Source organism: Epinephelus moara, chromosome 21, assembly GCF_006386435.1.
Source record: "Epinephelus moara isolate mb chromosome 21, YSFRI_EMoa_1.0, whole genome shotgun sequence".
Taxonomy (NCBI): domain Eukaryota; kingdom Metazoa; phylum Chordata; class Actinopteri; order Perciformes; family Serranidae; genus Epinephelus; species Epinephelus moara.
In genome coordinates, this window is record NC_065526.1 from 7666098 (window position 1) to 7683077 (window position 16980).

Sequence of the window (16980 nt, forward strand, 5' to 3'; positions counted from 1 at the left end):
TCTTATATTTGAGTTACACAAACAAAAAAAATATAGAGCATAACAGCACTTATAAAGCACCATATCAAACATTTACTAAAGCATTGGACGTACTGTAACTGTTTAAGTATTGCAATTACAAGTGACACTATGTGACAGTGAAAGGGCTCGCTGTGAATAAAAAGGGAGCACTGTGTAATTTCATATAGACCGATGATTATTAGGTTACATTCCTCGATTACAGTTTCAATCAGTCAGGGTCCTGGTGCAAAAATAAAGCATGTATTTAACCAACAATTCAAACACGAACAATAAAGTAAAACAGCTAATGGAAACTGTGAAGCTAGTCTCAGACACTGACTTCACTCTGTGATGAATTGTAGCTTGATGCTGGAGCACTGCACACACAGGAAGCTGTAAAGGCTAATGGTGACATCTAGTGGCACATAAGTAAACATGCATCTGTTGGTCACAGTAAGATGGTGTTTTGGCATTGATTGTAAACAGATTGCTTCTCTCTTTCACATAAATGGATGTGTTCAAAATTACTAAAAATAAATATAAATGTTTAATCTGTTTCTCTAGTTTGTTACAGTACAACAAAGAAGGTATTTATGTTTTAACATGGGGTGATGACTGTGCAGACAATGTGCTCAGAGTGTGGAGAAATGTAATAATCTACTATATAATACCTTTCTTAACACATTTCACATTACATACATTTATTCTTAATGGCACTTTTTCATCACTGTGCTTCTGTAATATGAATTATTAATAGCAGTAAAGTTTCTAACAGCAGAGGGTGATAGTGATCTGTTTTACTTCAGCTGGAGCAGGGATATCACAGTGAGAGCAACACTTACATATAATTCCTCAATATAATGTATATAAATTCAAGATTTCAGCTGCATAACTTAAAAAAATGGACAACATAACTGGTTAAATGATATCTAGCTTGTATGGCATTCAAGACTTGGTGTTACAGTGTGTGAAACCTGGTTGGGAGAAGTATTTCATTCCTATGATGGATGTTAATTCATACTTTACATGTGAAGACAGTGAATTGTAAATAACATCATACCTTACAGTACCAACCTTATACATCCAAACATGGAAAAGCACAATTGAAAACTAGTTATGGTCTATATGACAAATTCTGGTGCACAGTTTAGTCTCATCTGCTGAAACTGTAATTTATGTGTTGAATTTTTAATATTTCCATCCATAGTTTTGGCACATTGTTCTCCCCCATCCTTCCATGGGTATCTGCTCGTCACTGGCCAGCACGAAGGACAGATGATGGGGGAGTAGTATGCCGCCTTGGGCAGAGAATCTTGCTGAAGGCCCTGCGGAAGCTGCTGTGGCAAAGCGGGTACAGGAATGGGTTAATAGCCGAGTTGAGCCACAGGAGCCAGAAGGTGACCTCGTACCAGTGATGCTGGATGCACCGCCCTCTGCAGGCAGCACGGATGATCATCAGTAGGGTGTACGGTGCCCAGCAGATGGCAAACACACACACTATGATGGCCAGGGACTTAGCAATTTTCTTATCCCTGGACAGACGGCTAGGCTGGGCAGCCCTGCTGGTTGAGGGATCTAGTTTACCCAAACTGGGAGAGGAGGTCTGGGAGTGGATAGAGCCTCTTACAGCCAGTTTCATCCCACACCCCCAGTTTTGGGACAGGGGGATGCCTTTCCCCTGGGCAGAGGCGGGCTCGCTCAGTTGAAGGTGGAGCTGGGCCTCCCTGCTGTGGAGCCTCCTCCTGCGTATGCTGAGGTAAATGCTGAGGTTGAAGAAAGCCACAGAGATGAAAGGAGAGAAGAACTCCAGCATGGAGGCACTCAGCAGGAAGTACCAAGAGTAATAGAACTCCGCAAAGCACTCATCCTTTGGCACGCTGCTTCTGCCCACCACCAGCTCCCAGAATATGATAGCTGGGCCGTACAGGACAAAGGCTAGCACCCAGACGGCAATCATCTTGATTATGGCTTGGTGAGTCATGCCCTGTCTGGCACGGTAACTTACCTGCAGTAAATATAAGCAGAAATCACAAAACATACTGGGTGATACGACCAGTGTGGGGTCACTCACATTTATGTGCAATTGCTGCATCCTAACATTACTGTACATATAGGGCAAAATAGCAATTAATTCTCCTAAATGCTGTCTTTAGCCGTAAAAAGGTAAGCAATGTACATTCAACGGCGGTGGTGGAAGAGGTATTCAGATTGTTTGCTTAAGTGAAATATTAATTCAGTGTTTTAAACATATGCAAAGTGTTGTCACACAGGCACCATTTGCTTTAAAACTGGATTGTTATTAGTGATGCATTATTGTGTGAGCAGCATTTTAATGTCGCAGCTGGTCGGGATGGAGCTAAATTTAAATGTTTTACATACTTTTATGTGTTTAATCTCTAAACATGGATGATATTTCATGAGCTGATCACGTGTTGTGTGTGTAAAATAATTATCTGTAAAGCAGTGGTTCTCAGACTTTTCTTGTGTCCTACACCTCAAAAGATTTTGGTTGTTAGATATGATTAAGATCAGGAAGCAAATGCACAAAACACCTTTTGTTTCCTCCTTAAGTATGACACTTAAAGCTTAATTTCTCCTTAGCTGAGGGACTTAGACAGTTGAACAGAAGCCCTTCAAAGGTTTTCTTAGTTAAGAAAAAAGGTTAGAGATTGTTTGTTTGCTTGGACTCACACTTGTGATGCCTGTTATCATCTCACAAAGTTGCCTTATAGTTAGACAGTGAAAAAATTGGCAGAAGAAAACAAGACAAGAAAACCATATTGGTCAGAGGAGGTAAAGGTTATACTTCTGAAAGAATACAATCATAGTAAGCACAAACTACAAAGGGAATTTGATCCCCAAATACCAGAAAACAGAAAACGATCGTAGGAAGAAACTGCAGCTAAAATTAATTTAGTCAAATTTATAGTGTAAAATCAAAAGCGTATCTACTAGGCTCACCTGGTCACAGAACACTCTTCTTGGGGTGTGTTAGTTTTTTCTTTTTTCACCTTAAACTCAGTCATGTTGCAATTAAGATGGAGTAATTTTTTTGTTGTTGTTGTTTTACCTAGCTTTGGTTGCTAAGATTTTGTGCAACAATCTAGGGATTCCTTAAGTATAAGACCAAGACAAGGAGAAAACCATCGATACTTAAGTGAACATTTTACGGAAACCTTAAGGGGAAGACTTGTATAACTGATTTTATTTTGAGGAAACCTTAAGGATTATAAAGAAAATCTTAACTTGAGGTGTTTTGTGCAACCGGCCCCAGAATTCTGTAATTGTGAATTACAGCTGAGGAGATAACTGTAGAGGAGGTGAAGCCTATGATCAGAATAAGCACTCCTATGACTCTTACGTATATTGCCCTCACTTCTGTAACTACCATAAAACTTCAATTAATAGCCCGGGTTATTCTTTGCTCAAATCACTGAAATCAACGGGCCTATATTTGGGACAGGGCTTTAAGTCCTTTCACAAAACTGTTGCTCAGCAAAGATCGGGAAATACAATCAAATTGTTTATTTAAACCAGTATGAAGATCACTTGCATTAAAATTAGGCTTCAGATAACATATGAATTATGAATCATTTATGGCACCCGTCCTACGGACACAGCAACACTTTATCCTGTTAAAACAATACTCACAACTTGGATTAATTTTTATGAAAAACACCTTTGATTCTTTTGATCTGAGGACCTTTAGGGACTAAAGGAATATGAATAATTTACAGGGTAATGGTAGCCTGGAAATCCAGACCCAAATCTAGAAAGATTTAGGGTCTGGCCATGAGTAATAAAAATGGCCCAACTCGAGGGGCGGCACCAAGCATGCATTTGAAAATATCACTGCACGCAATTGGATAACACTACGACCAATCAGAACAATACACAGGGTGACGTATACACTTAGCTACCAGCGGAGCTAACTGGTAGATTAGACTCTTGCCGTATCCGGTCAGCAAAACAGCAAAAACTTCTTGCAAAGGAAAGATTCGAGCGCCGTCTTCTGTTCCTCTTTTAGAGAAAAAGCCAAGTCTAACTCGTTCATTGTAGCGGTCAAAGCCGTTTCAAACAACTGGTGTTTATCCGTAGCCATCTTGTAATGTTTACTGACTGATTCCGGACTTCGTCGTTGCAGCGCTGTCGTCATCTTTTTAGCTCGCCTCTGGCCCGCCTATATCAGATACACCAGTGTGATTGGTGCAGCTCGGCTACAAGGGCATGGGTAATGAGCATCATTACTGATTGCCAGAGTGACTCGCTGAGCAAATTCAAATTGTGCTCTCGCGAGAATTTCCAGGGTAGGATAATGGAGGAGTGGACATATAATTTGAGGTAGCCAACAACCCGGTTGTATATATCTAAATAACTTCTGTCAAAAAAATTAGCTGCTTGGCAACCAGACCAGGCCTCTAATTGAGACAGGCCTTTATTTGTCATAATGTGTAGCCATATCAGGCTAGTTAAAGGGACTGGGTGTTTAATTGGGACTAGGCTTTTAACTGAAGTTTTACAGTAATTAAATAGTGAAAATAAACTATTCCCCATTCTTCTGGGGACCCCTGGAACTCCCTGAAGCACCCTTAGATGAGAACCACTGCTGTAAAGTAACTAGTGATGTACCAATAGCTGTCAAATGGGGTAAGTAGAGTTGAGAGCACAACATTTGGGAATGTAGCGTGAAGTAAAAGTATTGTATAGCGTCTGAGTTAATTTCTCCTTGAACTAATCACAGCACAGTGGTACAATGAATACAGAGGCTACACATCAACCAGAAGTCATAGCTTTAAACCACCATGTCTACAAAAAACATTCAGTGGATCCCTTAAAACCTGGAGACACTGTTGAGCCCACAACTGTGAGTTTTACATAATAACACTGGACCATCTTTCAACAGATACATAGTGTTATCGGCTCACCCTTTTTCTCCTTTAAAGGTGGTGGCCTTGTGGGTAGCCTGTGAGGGTGTGACGTGTGCTTCATGGGGTATAAGGAGGGAAGCAGTTCTCTCGGGGTGTCATGGCGAAGACACATGCAATAGTGATGATAGCAGTAGAAATAAATGTCTAGATAATAAACGTGAGATAATAAACATGAGAGGGCCATGTTTATTGTTTTGTGGTGAAGACTGCAATATAGCCATTGTTGTGAACGGCAGGCGAACATCTCGCCGTCCTTCCCTCTGCAGAGTGGTCAGGACTGCTAGAAGCTAGTTATCAGCAAATAATGAGCCGAGCTAAAATTAATGTTAATGAGCCAGCGTGTTGCCAACTACGGCTCGGACCTGGTAAGCTGTCACTGAGAAAGGTAACAATAATAATCATGTTTGTGAAATCACAGAACGTTTTGGAGGAGAAACACAACATAAACTTTCCAACATCATGCACTGCAGAAAAGTGTGTGATCGAGTGTTAAGTCAATGGAGCACCTCTCATGACCACTTGTCTCAATTAGTGTCAAATCCTGTGTCCCTGTCCACGTTCTTGTTCAGCAGGCAGCGTACTTTACACCCTCTCCAGCTGCTCTGAATATATGCCCCTGTTCTGAAAGACAAAAAATAAACTGCAGCTCTTCTTCAAAGTAGATGGAAAATGGTTCCACTTAGGTTTGTATAAATTCATTGACATACAGTAATTCTTGCCCCTGCTTCATGTGGTGAAGCATCTCTACAGGCTGAGTGCAACACGTAGAGATGTTGCACTCAACAGAGAGGAATCAGGAGTGCTGATATGTTGCATATCTTTTGATATTGTTAGAGTCCCTCTGGGATTAATATTAGCTCACTCTTATAATGTTAATGTGCTGACATTTCATCTAACTGCCAAACATATGCATCTAATCTGACTCCATGTTTTCTTTCAGAAGACAAACTTTGTCCTGTGGCTGGTGACGATCCTTTGTCTTTCAATGTTCAGAGAGAAAGCTTTTAGGAAAATGCTGCTTGGCAGCCGGTGGCCTGTTTCTGCTGTGATTGATCTCTCCAGGTTGGAAGGACCATGGCACGGAGGAGGATCTCTATGATCAAAGCTAGCTAATTAAAGAAGAGGCTCTCTTTCTCTCTGGTGTTATTTGTATTCATTGCTCTGATGTTAAGTGTTTGCTTGTGAAAGGGAAGAGAACACTCCCTTTGTCTACTATGCCAAGCCTCGTCCCACCTTTGAGTTAACACACGTGTATAAGGTACAGTCAGTGGGCTAATGCACAGACAAGCCCGACGAGAGGTTCAATGGGCCTAAAAGCTGCAGAGGTTTGGAAATGTATGCTAACGTGCCAAGACAGGCAGAAAATAGAAAATGGACATTACCGATGCTGTACAACTGTGTTTCAGAAAAACAAAGCAGTGGAACACAGTTGCATCAGCACAGAATAAATTACTCAAATCTGCTGATGTGGAAATATATTTAAGTTTAGACATCAAATGTTAAATTATTCACATCCTGCGTATTTTCTGAAGCTCAGTTTGTCCCAAAGTCGAAATGTGACTTTTTTTTTATCTTCGTCATGGGAAGGGGCTATAATTAGGGGTGGCACTGGGCCTGAATGGGTCAGGAATGATTAACCTCTGCAGATGGGCACATTTGGGAGAATGAGGTGGCACTGCCCCTACCAATGACCTGGGAGACTCACCAGTCAGAAATTAAGCCACAGACCACAAGCAGTGAACATTTGTATGGCTACAAAGGAAAAAAGGGCGCTTCAGCTTTTAACATTATAGACCACCGATACAGAAATTGCTTCGCCTGAGGGCCACTTTTGCAAAATAATAGGAGGCCAGCTAATAAACAGACATTAATAATAGTCATCTGTATATAAAATAAATTGTGTTTTCAACCTTTTGACATTTGCTGTCCTCACTCATCTTTGCCAAGAGGCAAATCCAGTCGAAGCAGCGCAGTGCAGGTCAGATGTGCGCTGGAGGGTTCAGGAGCATCCAGTCCAGTCACTTGAATTTTTATTTGATAAACAAGCTGTATGAGTCATTTTTGTTTGTGTTAACAGGTAGCAGCTGAGCCCAGAGTGTTTTTGATTTATGCGTTAGTTTATTTACATGGCTATATCCTGTGTCCTCATAAAGCCATCACATTTTGGGTTTACTTGACCTTTTACTTCATTCTGCTTAACTTCAACCTGTTGTCCTCATTTGTGGACACTTGTTTGTGCCATTTAGTTGTAGTAAGGGCACAATACACTGAGCCATGTAAGAGCAAGATGGCGGCCATCTCTGCTAAGTCAGTCTGCAGCTGATCCTGATACAAAAGTGGACAAAACCTGATCACATTTTATAGTTGAGACTTGTTTATGTATGATTAATGATGTTTTTAGTTTAATATGGCAACAAATTTGACCAATTTTAGAAACAGTAACAAGCTAAGACGCTGTTAATTAGGAAGTTCTCGTTTAAAGACTTTGGACTTTATTGTTGTCTCGTTTGTGGACACTGACTTAATTATCGTTGACAATGTTTAGTGTTTTTATACTTTATCAGGTCCTGCTGATCCCAAATAGCTAGGAGAAATTAAAAATGCATACCAAACAAAAGTTCAGGTCGTAGGATTTTTGTAAGTGCTCTTATTTTGAAGCCTTGACTCACCTACTGAGTGTGGATAATTAGGATGGTGTTGCAGGTGTGTCACATTAGTTAGTGAGCTCAGGAAGATGCCAGCAAACAGTTTTTTAACCATTTTGTTTGTCTCAGGTTTCTTTTGTTACCTGTAATTATTATTGGAGTATCCTCACTGGTATCGCCATACTGGACCATGGAAATCAACCTGCTACAATTGACATTTTAAACACGGTAAAAAATGCAACTCATCACTTGTATCTGATTGCTGTTTGGTGTGGAGAGTGTATTGGAATCTCTGCTGGGCGTCTACGTGTGGAAAATCTCAGCAATTAGAAGCCAGTGCACAAGCTTTGATGCCTTATTTACATTCACAGTACAAAGAAAATCCCATTGTGAACCCGTTTGTTCTCATTGTAAGTAAGAAAATGGTCAGCATCCTATGGAGAGCCAGATTTGGCCCACATGCTGTAAATTGAGCGTCACTGTTACAAACCTTTGCTAACTTAACAACATAAACATTTTAAATTGGCCCCTTTGTGCTTCCTGTTGCAATGTTTGTTAATGCAGTAGCTGATGGGAAATCAATGGGGGCCAAAGCTGTTCCCGTGGCAACAGAAAAGCAAAAATGGCTATACTTTTAAAGGTTTTACTCAAATTTATAGAAATAAAAAAAGTTTTCTGTCTGCGTTGACACTGAGAGCAGCAAATGATCCCGAGCAAGTTTAGAGTGAACTCCAAACATCCCACACACTCTGCTTTACCTTCATTTGACCATGACATTCAACTGAGATTTTTTTATTTATTTATTTTTAAACATGGCAGGCTAATGTGCTCCATATATGAGTCACAACCCTTAATTCATTTTGATAATGGCTAGGTGCATTTGAGGCACAGGATGTTCCACTCACTGCTCTGGTGACCGACAGGAAGCGGTCGTAGCTGATGAGGACAATGTTGAAGACGGACGCGGAGCAGAGCAGGTAGTCCATGACCAGCCACAGCTTGCACAGCCCTCGGCCCAGCGTCCACCTGCCTGTGAGGATGTAAGGCATGTAGACTGGGATGCAGAATGCACCTGCAGAAACAGTAATTGGAAAGGGGGTCAGAAACCAAAGCATACACATTTGACATACATTTCCAGTGATGCAAATTCACAAATGATAAAAAAAAGGGGGGCTGGTTTAAGTAAAATCACATAAAATCTATTTTTATCTTGCTGTACTTTAAAAGAGGAAGGAAGTTGGCAAATAGTGATAAGCGGGTGTGACAGAGGAGATCATAAAGAGATTGCACATGTACAAGAACTTATCAGTGATCTTGCCAAATAAAGAAAATGCACTCTAAATATATATTGGTGGTCCAATTCATTGAACTAGTTTGCAGCTGCTTAATTTATGAATGTAACTACTCTACTTAGCAGCACACATCTAGAGTGCAGAGAGACTGACAGTCATAAACTGGAGCATCAAAGATATTTTAAGGATATCATCAGTCATATATCAGCATGGATGCATAAATCATTGCACATTATAGCACACAGAAATTAGCCTTATCTGTAACTTATATTTGCTATTCCAGGTTCCTTTAAAAAGACAAGTTGGACTTACCTACAAGAAAATCTGATATTGCCAAATTCAGGAAGTAGTAATTACACTGTCTCCTCAAACTCTTGTCCACTTTAAAGGCCAAAATGACCAGTGCGTTACCCAAAACTATCACAACGACCAAAGTCACCATCATCCCCATCAAAATGACAAACATGGGTCCCGAAAACACGAAGCTGCTCTGGACTCGAGTTGAGCTGTTCTCAAAATAGTAGCGGCTGGAGTTGGAGTCAGTTTGTTCCACCGACATGGTCCCGATGTGATGCTGAACGATGTTAAATCCTCAACAGACCAGCGTTGGAAATAAAAAGCCAGCAACAGGTGCCAGGCGGATGGACACTGCATCCAACAGCCCCATGTATGTATCCACTGAAAAGCGTCGCTTTCCTGCTGAGCACAGTGTCCAAGAAAATCCACGAGAGAGCGCACGACCACCTTCACAAAACGCAGCCTGGACACTCGGTGAATTACGCATTGGTCAGTTTGAGTTAAGGTAGAGCTTTGCTGTGGTGAGATTACTTCTGCAAGCAATTATTGCCATCCCACATTGTGTTAGGAGCCAGATTATGATTTTAAAACATTCCCACAATCCGCGTCGTCGATATAACGAAGTGGAAACACCATGAAGTTTGGTTCTCTTTACTAGTGCGTAATTACCAAGAGTTTGTGACCATGTCTGAGGAAACATGTGATGCTACTCCAGCCACATGGTGCACTTTGCTCAATGGAGATAACTTCCCAAACTAAGATTGGCACTTTGGAATATGTTGGCGGACGTCATTGAGTCCATTTCTATTCTATTCTTTTATTTATGCTTTTTTTTAAGATATTCGTGCCGTGAATCAGCAGAGACTATTTTCCCTGCTGAAATCCATCCCCTCATATGTGATTCACAGGCACACAGCCCCTCAGGAGCGCACACAATTGAATGGGCTTGCTTGTGCACACCACCACAAAAACAGCCTCCCAATTTTGGCTGTTGCCTCACGTGTGTGCAGGCGATATGACACAAGACATGAATATGAACAAGGTGTGCGGAAAGCATGGCACAATCAAACAGTGATGACCACTGCACAGCACAGGGTATTAGGAGCATTACCTTCCAGCTACAAACAACTGATGAAACTACCAGAAACGCAGATCACTCTGTGTGTGTTTTATTTTGGCTTATTGGAATATCTGTGCAAGGGCATGTCTTTCTTTTCAGCATTGAGGTAGACTAATGTGAAATGCGGGGCATCAAACACATAATTTTCTTTTCTGTTTCTTTGATGTTGTGGGGGACAAATGCATGTCCTAAATATTAAAAAGAACACGTGACCTTACACCTATGTGTCTCTGCATCCTCCATTTTCTTTGCAAACTGGTGATGGCTTTTCTTTCATCAACGCTGACACTTTGGACGTTGAAGGTTTTATGATTTTTATATTGAGTTAGAGGATTTTTTCCCCCAAAACAAACTCACATTTTCTGCTTTTTCTCCAACCCTGCCACCAGCCAGTACCTTTAATCTGACTGACATGAAAAGCTGTGCAAGCCAGCAACAGCATGATAAACCAAACAGGAGTGAGTGGGAGGCACATGTACCAGAGGTCTCTTTCTGAAGCTCTCATCCACACACCTTGTGAGATAAACAGTTTTTGTGCATATAAACTGAATTCTATTTCTATAGTTTTACCAGCCACAATAAAATATTTAGTATCATGGCACCTCACAGTCCAGTATGTAAGGATTTGTATATTCCATGTCCCTGTTTAGATACTTGTGGATGTATAACCTCCCAGTGGCGCACAGTGGAAGAAGCTGAAGGCCTTATTTGCATTCTGATACTATCCTGTCAATCCCCCAGCTGTGGTCCAAGAGAGATGAGAAACACTACAGAACAGTAGAAGTGACTGAAGGAGCCCAGCTTGAATTACTGTTATATTCTCACAAATGGAACCACCACCATCTCTCAGAGTTAGTCACGTCACAGATGCCACAGCAGTGCAGGTAAAGGCGCACGACGAGCGTAGGAGTTTCAGTGCAGCTCCATTCAGACTCCTTAGCTGTGCCAGCTCACAATAAGCTCAATTAAAGTAAAAGCTCAGCTCTTTAGAGATTTGTCCATAACTGCTTTTGTGGATTCTCTTCATCAGGTGACTGGCAGTCTGCATTGACAGTTTTGACAAAAGAGAAATGATTGGGAGCTTCATCGTGTGGGAGACGTGTTATAATGAACAGTGCAGGAATTTGTAGTTGTGATTCATACCTCATGATGGCTGATTGAAAAGCAGCATACAGAAAATGTGTGTTTCTTTTATTCTCAAAGGCAAACATCCGAATATTTCCACATTTAGTAATGGAGGTTGGGGACTGATGTTCTGTTTTAAAGGAACAGCATGTAAGATTTAGGGGGATTTAGTGACATCTAGTGGTGAGAATTGCAGATTACAACCAACTAACGCCACTCCCACTTAGATTTTCATCAGTGTTCACTGTTCAGGAGGTTGTTATTGGGAGCCAAATTATCTGTAGAGGTCTCTTCCTCTCCTAAACAAACGGACCACGTGATTAAAATTGCTTAAAACACTTAGTAAAGCAGTTTTACTTTACAAATCAGTGTTTCTTATACACTGTTCGGCACGAAACATATGTGTTTTTCTCGGACACTCAGTGTTTCCCGACACGCTCGTCACAGGAGCTAACGGGCCAGTGCAACTTGACAATCTCCGTGGACAAGGACTCACCCCCTATGTAGATATAAAGCTCATTCTATCATAACAAAAACATAGTAACTTTTATTTTCAGGTGATTATACACTAAAGAAAACCTTATCATATTCCATTTCAGCCAATATAGATCCTCTACATCCTACACAGTGAACATTTAAGTATTGTATATGAGGAAAGTGTACTCAAGTCATATACAGTACAAATTATTTTCCCACTACTGGAAAAAGATGACCCACAGATGGCTTCATATTTGAATGGTCTTAAACCCTGTTGAATTGTAACTGCTTGTATCTGTAAATTTCACCAAGGCCAAACTGTAAATTCACTATTCAGGCCACGTCTGGCTACCTATAAAAAGGCTAGTGGTAGTGAACACCCATTAGTGACAAATGTCATTCAAAATGTTATTCAAGAGTGCAACAAAGGCACAGAGACGTCATGGAAACTGGCGCCGTGCCGTCATGGAAACTAATGCACATACAGATTTACACCAGTGCTGTACTATTGTTGTGCTGCAGAGTCATTAATTCCGCTCTTATTTTTTATCTGCTTCTATCAGATTGGAAATAATCTGTTCCCAGTAATAAATGTCATAATATAAAGATCATACAGGAGTCTCTGCCTAACATTATTATCAGATCATTACTCCAAACGTGCCCATGGTGCTCTTAAATGGAGAAGCTAGATATTAGGAACAGCATCTCCAGAGCCAAGGTGTATTAATTTTAATATAATAATTCTTTGCCTGTGTAAAATATGTTAAACTGCTGCAAACACATTGAACAGAATGCAAGGAAAGTGTGTCAGGGAAGCAATGAATGGGGCAGGTGCATTGCCGCTGGATTTGGAAATACAAGTGCGGCGACTCATCTGAAAATGGAGGGCACTCAGAAACAAAGCAGTGCCACAGAGGGTACACAGAGGCTCTAGTATCGCTGATTATACTGTGCCCTGCTGTGGCTCTCCATTACTCCAGTACTCAAGTGTTTGTGTTTGGATGCTGGGCTGGAGTGCTGATGCTATCACACTGTAACGGTGTGCCTATTCACAGTAATCACAGCTTAAATTAAACGTTAAAGTATACAGTGCACATCCCGATTCTCTCTTTAAACCGCAGTGGAGGCTTTATAGGAGTCCACCTAAATCCGTATTCATCATTCATAGCAGAGTATATTGGAGCTTAAACATCAATGGTTGACATATTAACCTTTCAGTGATATACTATTGATTAGGTTTTGAGGTTTAGAAATAGATTTACCTGACAATACGAAAACTAGCCACAGGACTGCAAACACACAGTCCTGACATATGAATAAAACTGTCAAGAATAAAAACACAAAAACTAGAAGCCTTTTACAATTTTGGTCCTTGTCAGAGAAAGAGGGTAAAATGACAGATCGTCAAGTCAGGCATGACAAGTTAAATACATACAAAACAAGAAAACAAACCTACAAAAAAGGCTTAAAGGGGAACAATGCTCACTTCAAAATTCATACATGTCATTCCTGTGGTCTATGACAGTCCAAAAGTGTTAGCAAACATGGACAACTCTCTTCCAAATCTAAAAACTGGAGTGCTAAAACTCAAATCTGTGACCAAGTATGAAGTCTGGAACTGCTCCATATGAATTGGGAAAGATGTTATAGATAATGAATTTTATTGAGGTGCCTTCCAAAGCACTTCTGACACCTTACAAGACAAAGTTAAAAACTAGCATTACTGCCCCACGGTTGTACACCTCTGGTCAACCAGTCAAGTTTCTCTCACAGTTTATATCCATGTCTGTAAAAACATGGATGCCTGACACACATCCTCCCTCCGGCAGTACAGAAGATCAATACAATCACCACAGTTTCAAGGTGGACACCCAAGATTAGTGTCATCAATTCAGTATCTGACCAACTGTCTCCCTTCTGTTCCTGAGATATGACGTTGAGTAATGGCGAGAAAAGTGTCTCCTGCAGAACATTATGATGTCACAGTGAAGCTGACCTTTGATCTTTTTGACATTAAACACCATCACCTAATCATTTTATCCTGTTGGACATATCTGTGAAGTTTTGTCATAATTAGCATAAGAATTATTGAGTTATAGCTGAAAACATGTTTTATGAGGTAACAGTGACCTTGACCTTTGACAATCAAATTCTAATCAGTTTATTCTTCCGTCCAAGTGGACGTTTGTGTCGAATTTGAAGACATTTCTTCATGGTGTTCCTGGGATACCGTGTTCACGAGAATGAGATGGATGCAAGGTCACACTGAGACACACAAGGTCAGAGTGACCTTGATTTTTAACCTATGACCACCAAAATCTAATCAGTTCATCGAGTCTAAGTAAACGTTTGTGCCAAATTTTGAGAAATTCCATCAAGGTGTTCTTGAGATATCGTATCCACGAGAACAGACACAACACAGTGACCCTAACCTTTGACAATCAAATTCTAATCAGTTTATTCTTCCGTCCAAGTGGACGTTTGTGTCGAATTCGAAGACATTTCTTCATGGTGTTCCTGAGATACCGTGTTCACAAGAATGAGATGGATGCAAGGTCACACCGAGACACACAAGGGCAGAGTGACCTTGATTTTTAACCTATGACCACCAAATTCTAATCACTTCATCCTTGACTCAAAGTGGATATTGATATTCTTTAGATGTTGCATTTCTGAGAATGAGATGGATGCAAGATCACAGTGACCTTGACCTATGACCTATGATCACCAAACATTAGTCAGTTCATTAATGAGTCCAAGTGGGCATTCTTGAGATACCGTGTTCACAAGAATGGCACTGACGGATGGACGGAAGGATGTACGGGACGGACGGATGGACAGCCTCCTCCAGCCATGGCTATTGCCGTTGTGGAGGTATAAAAAACAAGGAGCCATGTATCCAGACATCATAAAATCAAGCAAAGCAGTAATGTAGCCTACAAAAGTCAATAAATAAGATAACAAATCCAGATCATGAAGTCATCATCAGCGTAAAACCCAATGTGTGGGTCACTTATAGAGTCAAGATCAGATAAATGACACCAAGAACACCCAGGAGAATAATCTGAATATAGACAAAATCACAATGTTTGTTAACAATAATTTCAGGGTAGAAAACTACTGCGTCATGTACATAAAATAAAAAACAGCACTAAGCAAATGCTGCTTCATGACTTTAGTTGTTCTTTTATCTCAGACATGTGTTAGGATGTTACATACCTTGACATGTTTCGGTGGAAACTTCCGCCTTCCTCAGAAGTGTCACTTGGTGGTGGTTGTGACGTGTCTTTATCAGCTGATATTAGGGTGGCGTGACCGTCCTGTCAAAACTGACAGGACAGTCACGCCACCTGCTGTCCGTTTGCCGCCTCTCCAGGACGCTGCTCCAGGTGTGGGAGAGCATGTATGCCCCCTCGTCCCTGTTCATCGTCCCTTGGCCCCGCTTCCTTATTTCAATAGCCTCCCTGATCCAGCGCCGGTATTTGTTGTCGTCGGTGAGTATGACTCTGGCCTTGTCCCAGTCCATAAGATGGTTTTCTCTTTTGCAGTGATCTGTTATGGCTGATTTGTAGGTTTCTTGTTGTGCCTTTTCTTTTATTGATCTTGTTTGTCTTATTTTTTTAGTTTAGTTTCCGCCAAAACATGTCAAGGTATGTAACATCCTAACACATGGCTGAGATAAAAGAACAACTAAAGTCATTATCAGAAACTAAAGACATAATGAACACCATTGAACTAACTGCTGCTTGAGCTGGTTAGTTTTTAGCCACCTTAAAAAAAATCACTTAAAGTGTATATTTAGGATATTTTCATTACTTTACCTTGCCATCAGGCAACGATTTCTGACCGGGAACTGAAGCCCTTATCTGAAAGCCACCAGACTCCATTAACAAAGACAGTAATTGTACTTCACAGAACACCTGAGCTGCCTCCATCAGTCAATGTGTATGGGAAGGGAATGAAAACAGCCAGTGGGTCCACAAATTAGTCTCCCATTCATTGTCTTTGGCAGTGGTTCTCAAATGGTGCAGCGCGATGCAGGTGTGTGTGGGATTTTGTGATAACCACATATTATTATTGCAATATTCAACGGGGCCATTATTCAAAAAGTTATGAATGAATTTTGAATTGACTGTATCAGTCACCGTTCACGTGCAGGCATTATAAGTGTGTGACACAACACGTTACACGTTATAACTTTACATTATTTCCCATTTAAATGGATGTGTTATTGGTGCTTTGGTGTCATTTTAAAAAGTTTAAAATGAATTCTTGAATGATTTTGTTAAATGTTTCATGAGTAATGGTTGTCAATTGTCATTTGATATTAGTAAATAAAAACAAACATTTATGTCGTGATAAGAGTGATAACACACCTTACAGAGACTATTGTGCTCAGATATAAACACCGGTGTGCCTTGAGATTTTAACTTACCCTTTGGTGTGCTTGGGCACAAAAAGGTTGAAAACCACTGGTCTATGGAGCAGCTCCAGGCTTTCTATTTGATGACATCACAAGTTTGAGAGTTACTTGTCTGGTTTCTGGCTTTTAGAGAGAGTAGCTCTTGTTCATAAATATTGATTGAACTTGATGAACTTTCCTATAGGCAATAGAAATTACATATTGGAATTCATCTGAGTGGTTGTTATCCTTTAAGATTGATCGGTTATTAGCCAATGCATGCTTATAGCGATCTCTCTTAAAACTGAAATGGTTGACCAAATAAGTGTATGTCAATTTTAAAGTTACAAAGTGCCTCACAGGATACATACGGAAAAATAAGAAACATAAATATGCAGCTATAAGCTAAAAGGATATATGAATACAGAGGACTGAAGTAAATTACAGCTCCTGCAGGGAAGGCAAGTCGATAGAGATTTTAAGAACGTTTCTTGAAGCAGTTTATGGACTCTGCTGACAGACAGAGGGAGAGTGTTTCAGAGGGATGGGGTCCTTAAAGTAGCCAGGAATTGCAGTCTTCACAATTTTCAGAGTGAGAGCTAACTTGGCTGATGGCTGACGGGAAAACAAGATACAGAAAATGTGCAAAAAACAACCTTTAGCAATGACAGTGAGCAGGTTAGGGTTTACAGCT

General features: G+C 40.6%; 1 protein-coding gene across 1 annotated transcript; it reads right to left on the reverse strand.

Annotated features, from left to right (window-relative positions):
- Window positions 1-1252: 1252 nt before the first annotated feature.
- Window positions 1253-9337, reverse strand: LOC126383168 (histamine H3 receptor-like). The gene is made up of 3 exons (XM_050033632.1): window positions 9178-9337; window positions 8479-8645; window positions 1253-2005 (listed from the first exon to the last, which is right to left on the reverse strand). The coding sequence occupies exons 1-3, from the start codon at window positions 9329-9331 to the stop codon at window positions 1253-1255; spliced, it is 1074 nt and encodes a 357-aa protein (XP_049889589.1). The 5' UTR covers window positions 9332-9337.
- Window positions 9338-16980: the final 7643 nt, after the last annotated feature.

Bases quoted from the DNA above. Each gene is read 5' to 3' on its own strand.
- LOC126383168 (XM_050033632.1), bottom strand. From the start codon at position 9,331: ATGTTTGTCATTTTGATGGGGATGATGGTGACTTTGGTCGTTGTGATA. The intron at 8,646-9,177 runs GTAAGTCCAACT...CTGTTTCTGCAG, and splicing joins AATATCAGATTTTCTTGTAG to GTGCATTCTGCATCCCAGTC. The intron at 2,006-8,478 runs GTGAGTGGAACA...TATTTACTGCAG, and splicing joins TCCTGTCGGTCACCAGAGCA to GTAAGTTACCGTGCCAGACA.